General features: G+C 47.7%; 1 protein-coding gene across 1 annotated transcript; it reads left to right on the top strand.

Moving 5' to 3' along the window:
• Positions 1–160: 160 nt before the first annotated feature.
• On the top strand, positions 161–8,072 carry VPS11 (vacuolar protein sorting 11 homolog (S. cerevisiae); the record flags this gene model as incomplete). Its single annotated transcript, XM_010078408.1, has 14 exons — positions 161–307; positions 490–625; positions 1,686–1,849; positions 1,953–2,200; positions 2,611–2,812; positions 3,039–3,190; positions 4,115–4,301; positions 4,688–4,831; positions 5,316–5,504; positions 5,778–5,939; positions 6,366–6,505; positions 6,816–7,018; positions 7,565–7,736; positions 7,850–8,072. Coding segments are annotated over exons 1-14 (2,469 nt in total), but the record flags the coding sequence as incomplete, so codon positions are not given.
• Between the last annotated feature and the right edge of the window lie 518 nt (positions 8,073–8,590).

Genomic DNA, 8,590 nt, shown 5'->3' with positions numbered 1-8,590 from the left:
CCGTCCCTGGCCCCTGGGTGTCCTGGGCCGCTCTGCAGAAGCGCCTTTCCTGTGGCCGAGGCAGAGGTCGGCGAGAAGCGTTCTGGCTGTGGGCGATGGGGTGGGTGGATGGGGGGTTTGGGGTTTCTCCCCCTTTGTGCGCCTTAACTGCGCCCCACATATGGACGGGCAGATCTGGTTTCTACCCCGCTCCCTGCAGCTCAGCAGCTTCCAGGCGTACAAGCTGAGGGTGACGCATTTGTACCAGCTGAAGCAGCACAGTATCCTGGTTTCTGTTGGTGAGGATGAAGAGGGCATTAACCCCTTGGTAAGTCAAAGGACAAACAGAGGAAAATGCATTTGCATTATGGGTCTTTCTTCAGACTGCTGTGATTACCTTGGCCGACCTTTCTTCCGTTAAGCAGCTCGCTCATTTTGAGCATGGTTCCATTTGATGCCGGCTCTTGGCCTCCTCACGTTTTGCTTAGGCCGGATTGTTGTTGTTTGTAGGTTAAAGTCTGGAACCTGGAGAAACGGGATGGTGGCAGTCCTCTCTGCACACGAATTTTTCCAGCGATACCAGGTAACAAGCCCACAGTTGTATCTTGCCTGACCGTCCACGAGAATCTTAACTTCATGGCTATAGGTAAGTAAAACTGGATTCCAAGAGTTTAAGAAAAATATTGTGGTCCTTACTGAGACGTAAGGAAAACGAGTAGATAGCCCAAAAATCAACAGAGAACATGGTGATTGTTTTTCTTCTCTCAGTTCTTATGTATCTCTCTCAGAGAGATGGTGTATCTTGCACTGTTGGAGAGCTTGAGAAGATAAATACATAAATGTAGTCCACGTGTGTATATATTACAGTAATAACTTTTATACTTAAAAGGGAAGCGCGTGTTTTTAGTTTTTGTCATCTTTCTTCACTGGTCAGTAGGGTTACGCATTTATTGAACTGAGTAGTAAATTTAGCTTTTGTTGTAGTACAGGAGAAAACATAGGCTTTGGCATACCTAATGTTACAGAGTTTTTTGTTTTTTTTTTTAAGATGCTGTATAGAAATTTTTTTTAAAGAAAAAAGCCAGTTTCCCTTTTTGGATTTAACCATTCCTTTATAATATTTCTTGCTTTACTTCTAACTGAGTAAGAGTGAGGTTACAAGCTCTTTCAGTGACTTGGTCCCTGCAGTGAAATCACAAAGTTTTTTGTATGTGCGCTGTGGCCTTCCACCCTGAAACAATGTGCAGGACTGGGGCTGCCGGCGTGTTGTGAGAACTGCACATTGTACTCACTCTTAGGAAACCTCCCTCTAGTCTATTCACAGTGTGTGTTACGTTTTGCATAAGGAAGTGAATTAAAATGATGGTTACAATTGGTGGATGTGAAAACTATTTGTAAAACAAAATATAGATGGACTCAAACAACAATAACCTGCGAGTGAAGTTTGTGTGTGGAAAGCAAGTTGAACCTTGCTGAATGGTGACATCCTCTGCGCAGGATGTTGAGTGAGAGCTCCGAGCTGTAACAGGAGCCATCGGGGGTGGTTTGGTGCGTACCTCCTTGACACGAGAACCTGAGATGATCCTATTACTTGAGACGTTGCTGGTGAGCGAAGTGTTGTCACTGACTGGAGCTGCCCTAATGTAAGCCAGATCATATTTCAGGCGTGTCATACAAGTAACAGTTTATTCTGTCCCCTTTGCCAGGTTTTGCAGATGGGAGCGTTGTACTTACAAAAGGAGACATCACTCGAGACCGGCACAGTAAGACCCAGATCCTACACGAAGGCAGTTATCCAGTCACTGGCCTTGCTTTCCGACAGTCTGGCAAAACGACGCATCTGTTTGTGGTGACCACAGAGAACATCCAGGTGGGAAGTAATTTAGAAAAAAATGAGACTCTGACCTGCTAATTGCACTGGGCTTCAGAGTCTGGTTTGGAGCGATCTCCAAAACCTTGCGTTTCCTCCGTAGTCTTACATGCTCTCAGTGAAAGACTATCCTCACCTGGAGCTGGACACTCACGGTTGCGGATTGCGCTGCTCCTCTCTCAGTGACCCCTCCCAGGATCTGCAGTTCATTGTGGCAGGAAACGAGTGCGTGTACCTGTATCAGCCAGACGAACGCGGCCCCTGCTTTGCCTTTGAGGGACAAAAGCTGATTGTTCACTGGTATCGAGGGTACCTCATCGTTGTCTCCAAGGACCGAAAGACTTCCCCAAAGTAGGACTCCTCGGAACAGATGAGTTCTTTTTGCTCTTGCAGCATCCTGCTTTCCCTCCTTTCCCTTCTGCCCTCCGAAGCTTCGCTCCTGGGGGCTGATTGCAACTTTATTAGAGGTTGTTAAAGATTCATCCGGATCCATATAGCAATTAACTTCTGTTGTGAGAGTAGCACAGTTAAGCATGCCGAATGAGTGTGATATTTTTTTTTCCCAGTCCTGTGCATTTCTCAGTCTAACGCATAGATGGAATTTGTGTATGAATATGTAGTATTTTGCCTCTGGATCCACTTAGTTTAATCGCCCACGTGAATCTCTTTTGTCTTGCTCTCTGGACATCCCTACCTTGCATAGGTACCAAGAATTCAAGTTACGCTCTCCTTGTTTTCTAAAACTTTCTTCTGCTCTCCAGGTCAGAATTTGCTGGGAATGAGGCCCAGAATTCGGACAAACAAGTCCTGAATATCTATGACTTGTGCAACAAATTCATTGCCTACAGCTCGATCTTTGATGATATAGTGGATGTCTTGGCAGAGTGGGGTTCTCTGTATGTACTGACTAGAGATGGGAAGATCCACGCGCTGCAGGAGAAGGATACGCAAACCAAACTGGAGGCATGTAAATCTGTTTTGTTATTAGTCTCTGCCTTATATCTGCAAGACCGTACGGGTAAGTGAGTTGCATAACAAGTGATCTGATTGCTTTTCAGCATAACCAGCGTTCTCAGACATTTGGTATTTAATAGCCCGAGCGCTTGGACGTGTATGGCACCAAAAAGAAGAAACAACTTGGTTTGTGGGTGGCGTTTCCCTCATACTGTTCTTGCCATGTATTTAACAGATGCTGTTCAGAAAGAACTTATTTGAAATGGCCATTAACCTGGCCAAGAGCCACCACTTGGACAGCGATGGTTTGTCAGAGATTTTCCGGCAGTATGGTGATCATCTGTATAATAAGGGGAACCACGACGGAGCCATCCAGCAGTATATCCGGTAAGCGGGAGTCCTGTGGAGCCGTGACGGTGTAGTACAGGTAGGAGCTATGGAGGCCTCGATTTCTGTTTCAGCCCAGGAATAAAATGAAACCGAAACAAAAAAAATGTGGCTTGAGGTGAAAATTCTACCTGTAGAGAGAAACGTGCCAGTGAGATTAAAAGTCTCGGCAAAAGTTCCTTGCAAATTGCTCTGTACACCTTAGGATCCAGTTCTCCTCTTTGATCGTATTTTAACGTGAATCATGAAGGCACAGTGGGATGGAGGGGAGCCTGAGGAGCCTTACAAACAAGGGATCGCTCTAGGGAAGGTGGATGATGTGATCTGACCCTGCGTGGCAGTCGTTTTGGAAAATGCTCAAACAGCGTAATGTTTTGGGGCTTACTGAAAACTTGATGTTCCATCTCTTTAAAATGCCTGAAAGTGTCACATTCACGTGGAACTGCAACTTTGGAGTCCCAGTCTCTAGCGGGAGGTGGCATGTATTTTATTGTCAGCTTGCATTAAGTGTCAGGACAACTGTGGCTAAACTGCTCAGTGTAGGCCTGAGTGTTTAAAGCTGGCTTTGACGTACGTGACTGAAATTAAGGAAGGTGTAGCTTTTGTTCCCCTTTTTTTGGTCTTTCCTGTTAGCTGTGGTCAGAGCATAGTCCATCTTCTCACGGCCTCCTTTAAAGGAGGATGAGCTCCTTGTGTGCTGTCACCGTCATCCCGACCGTAGGCTTTGCGGAGGGTTGTTTGTTTCACTGTGCGCGCTTACGGTGATCTTACACTGTGACTGTTACTGCGTGGCCGAGCAGTCCCAAGTGCATTACTGCCTGCTGAAGTTAAGGCTTTCCTGTGCTCTGTTGTTAATTTCTCCATTTTTTTTTTTTTATCTTACTGGGTATATGGTCTCTTGTAATGTGACTCTTCCCCTCCCAGAACTATAGGGAAGCTGGAGCCCTCTTACGTTATTCGGAAATTCCTGGATGCTCAGCGTATCCACAACCTCACTGCTTATCTGCAGACGCTCCATCTGCAGTCCCTGGCCAACGCAGACCACACCACGCTTCTGCTGAATTGCTACACCAAACTCAAAGACAGCTCCAAACTGGAGGAGTTCATTAAGGTATTGGGGGAAGGTGAAATCAGGGAAAGTTGTTAGGTCCTAATAATTACAAAGGGGTAGTGGTGACATTGTAAATGGGCTCCTGTGAGGCTGTTGAGGGAGAGAATGGATTTGTCCCTCTCTGCTCCTGTCTTTGCTCCTTTATTTCCAACCTCTCGGCGATCTTCTCAGTTTGGCTGGCTTGCCATCTGAGCCTGGAGCATGCTGGCTTTTGCCGGTGTGAGTAGAGAGCTCACAGGGGGCGGTTAGGCTGCTTCCTTTCTGCACGTGTGACCTTTCCCTTGCATGGGAGGTGCTGTGGCTTTCCTCCTCTTATCTAAATTAGTCCTGTTTGTGGACTGTGGGAGTGTTGCTGAGGGGCCATCTTCCTGCTTTTGTCCTTGTAGACGAGCGAGAGCGAGGTCCGCTTTGATGTGGAAACGGCGATCAAGGTGCTTCGTCAGGCGGGTTATTACTCCCACGCTGTGTACCTGGCAGAGAAGCACGCGCATCACGAATGGTACCTCAAAATCCAGCTAGAGGACATCAAGGTGAGGAGACTTTATTGCTCCCCGTGTTCTTATGGGGGAGAATACCGTTTCTCTAGCCTCCTCTTCAGCGAGAATACCGTTGCAGCGACCTCTTCCTGGTGGCTGGCGTGCTGAGAGGCGGCAGTAGCAACGCGTGCTGGCGCTTGCGTGTTGGCTTTCCGCTTTGGGCTTCTGCGGCACACCGGAAGTGGAAATCAGAGGGTCTTATCTGTTCTGTTTCAGACGTGGCTTTTTGCAGTGCCCTTTAAGAGAAGGGAGGGTCCTTAGGGAGAGATTGATCCAAATCGCGCTCTTTTTCCCCTGGGCCACAGTCAGCCTTCCTTCCCGAAGGGGAGAACAAGCCGGAGCGGTGAACTAGGTGATAATTCAGAGCAAACAGTGTCCGTGGCGTACTCGCAGCGTGTCTCTGATGCTTTCTGTCCTAACATTGAAGTGGAGAGCAGAGGCTGATGTCATGCGATTATTTTGCTCTCTGCCTCCACAGAACTACCAAGAGGCTTTGCGCTACATTGGAAAACTGCCTTTTGATCAGGCGGAGAGTAACATGAAGCGGTACGGTAAAATCCTGATGCACCATGTCCCTAACGAGACCACAGAATTGCTGAAGATCCTTTGCACTGATTACCGGCCATCAGGAGACAGCGAAGGCCCTGCGATGCTGGAAGGAAGAAAGGTATGGTTTGCGTTAGCTGAGAGTTGTCGCTCTCGAGTGGCACCGCTCCTGCTCAACTCGCGGTGCTGGCCTGATGTTCTGGGTGTAATGAGAAGCCCCATCCTGGTGCGTACTGGTAGTACCGCTTAAGGCTATTGCTCAGGACCGATGCTTGCCGTAATCGGCATCTTGTAGCGTCACAGACTCTGGGAACGAGCCTCTGCATGGCAGGGACGTAGCACCTATCTGGCTGAGACTGACCTGCGTGCCTGACTTTGTCTGTCTGCGTTACAGGCTAATTCAGAGGAGTTCATTCCGGTCTTTGCAAACAACTCCCGAGAACTGAAGGCTTTTCTGGAGCACATGACTGAGGTGCAGGCTGACTCTCTGCAAGGCGTCTACGACACTTTATTGGAACTTCGTCTCCAGAACTGGGCACACGAACGAGATGAGCAGGTTTGAGCTCCTCTAGCTTTATGTTTTGAGAGGGAGATGTGGTGTCTTGGAATCTTTTAACCCGTAACCTTTCCAGATGGACGTTGATAACATGAGGCAGTACATATGCTGTGGTGGCCGAATGGCACAGAAATGGGAAAGCAGCCTGCTAGCTGGGAAAATACTCCTTTCAGTGAGGCTGAGCTTGTTTTGTATGAATATCATTTAAGACTAGATTCTAGACAATATAGCCTCTGTGGGCAGATGCCTCTCCCACAAAAGTAGCTCTGTTTGCTCGCCTAGATTTCTGAGGATGCTGGTGAAAGAAATCGAGAGAGAGGGCAAAGAGCAAAACTGTCCTCCCCTTTGAAAGAGCTGCGAATTGTTGTCAGGTCTTAGCGCAAGATGTGTGTGTTGCTCTCCCCGACCTCTGCCCTTTCTCTGTAGGTCAAGGAGAAACTGCACAATGAAGCCCTCACCCTCCTGAAGAGCGGAAGGTTCAAAACAGTCTTCGATAAGGCCCTGGTCTTATGTCAGATGCACAATTTCAAGGATGGTGTCCTCTACCTTTATGAGCAGGGCAAACTGTGAGTGTCGCTCTTGTCTGCAGAGTCCTGTCCCTCTCCCCAACCGCAGGGTTTTCTGGGTCATAAAGGTCCCTGCCATACAATGGGAAGGACCTCTTTAGTATCTCGAGATGGGAACTGTAGATCATTGCTTAGCTGAAAATATCTTCTTGTTAGAGCAGGGCAGTTACGTAGACAGTGAGTGACCGACCTGTCTCGGCTTCTCTGTGAACGTCTGGGGATTGCGTGGCTGGGGGAAAACCTGAGGTCCATGTAACAACTCAAAAGGAGAGATGGATCATCGCAGCTGATGAATCTCTTTCTGCTGTAGTTTCCAGCAGATCATGCACTACCACATGCAGAATGAGCAGTACAAGAAGGTGATCGAGGTGTGCGAGTTGTATGGGGACCAAGAGGCTTGTCTCTGGGAACAGGCTCTCGGCTACTTTGCACGGAAGGAGGAGGACTGCAAAGAGTATATTGCTGCAGTGCTGAAACACATCGAGAACAAGAATCTTATGCCTCCACTGCTTGGTAATAATAATATGTATCACCCCCCCCCAAAAAAAAAACTCTAACCCCAAACTAGTTTGTAGCATGCTCTCTGTAGATCAGAAATTTGAGAGAAGTATCAATGAAGCTTGAGCTGACCATTTGAAGTAATAACCTGATCTATAGGGAAAAGCGATGCAAGTCACAGCTCCCGAATTAGAAAAGGGAAGAAGGTCTGCAGTATGGGTTGTAGAGATGTCTGTATGTGGTTTATGATCGGTCAGCGTGGGGAGGTGAAGGGCTTGCTGAAGCTCTTGCTGTGCCTTGGTGGAGAAATTGAAATGCAATCCACTGGATCCTTGCTTTGCTCCTTTTGGTCTGAGCTATCCAAACATGCTCCTGGTCACCCATTTCTGGGGGAGGTCAAACTGAAATTGAGTCTTTAGATGAGCTCTCTGATTCAGTGAGAATGCTGACTGCCTTTGCCTGCAAGTGGCCGTTCATGGGAAAGCGGTCTGTCCAGGCGTAGGACTGGTGTAGCTGCAGTTTTTTTGCTTGTGTTTGAACCGACATCTCGGTTGCTCTCAGTTGTGCAGACCCTGGCACATAACTCCACAGCCACCCTGTCTGTGATTAAGGATTATCTTGTCAACAAGCTGCAGAAGCAGAGCCGCCAGATAGAGCAGGACGAGCAGAGAATTAAAAAATACCGAGAAGAAACTACAAGGATCCGCCAGGAGATTGAAGAGCTAAAAGCAAGGTGCGGGACTGTGTGCTGTCTTGTCTTATATAGCATAGAACTGTTGTTTTCCTTTATTAAGAAAAAAATATACTTTGTTTTTCTCACCCTTCTGCCTCCTCTCGCTCTCTCAGTCCCAAGATCTTTCAGAAAACCAAGTGTAGCATTTGCACCAGTGCCCTGGAGCTGCCTTCCGTCCACTTCCTGTGCGGTCATTCCTTCCACCAGCATTGCTTTGAAAGCTACTCCGAGAGCGATTCGGAATGTCCTACTTGCTTGCCAGAAAATCGAAAAGTGATGGACATGATCCGAGCCCAGGAGCAGAAGAGAGATCTGCATGACCAGTTTCAGCATCAGGTAGGGTGACGTTGCCTGTCTTACCTAAAAGTTTAAATGAACAGGGTTTAGATTCACTTACAGATCCCTAGAGGCTGGTAGAGAAGGGTAAGACTGAAAGTATTTTGTGAGCAAGGTTATGTTGACTGCAAACAATGAGGCGTTAGGCCCCAGGGTGACTGCGTTATGTATAAGGCATAAAGCGTCCTCGGTGCGCGCCAAAGATGAAACTGTTCTCACCTGACCCTGAAACGGATCGAGACCTCTCGGTCAGCGTGACAGCCGGTCACCAGGTTGTATAGAACAAATTAAGCAGAAAGGAATAAACCAGTTGTGTGAATCGGAATGGGGACAGAGCGCTGCAGCTGGGGTACAGCAGAAGTGTTGATCTGCGTTGTGTTTCCCAGGGATGAAGCGGTGAAGTCGAGAACGGGTCGTGAGCTAGAACGTATTAGCGCACATGGAAATGAGAGTAGCTGAGTCAATCACTTTCTCACTTAAGACAATGGCTCATAGAATCATAGAATGAATCATAGAAT

The sequence above is a fragment of the Pterocles gutturalis genome, unplaced genomic scaffold (assembly GCF_000699245.1).
Source record: "Pterocles gutturalis isolate BGI_N339 unplaced genomic scaffold, ASM69924v1 scaffold53758, whole genome shotgun sequence".
NCBI classification, from domain to species: Eukaryota; Metazoa; Chordata; class Aves; order Pterocliformes; family Pteroclidae; genus Pterocles; species Pterocles gutturalis.
The sequence above is the reverse complement of the archived record's forward strand: the minus strand, read 5'-3'. Positions and strand labels throughout refer to the sequence as shown.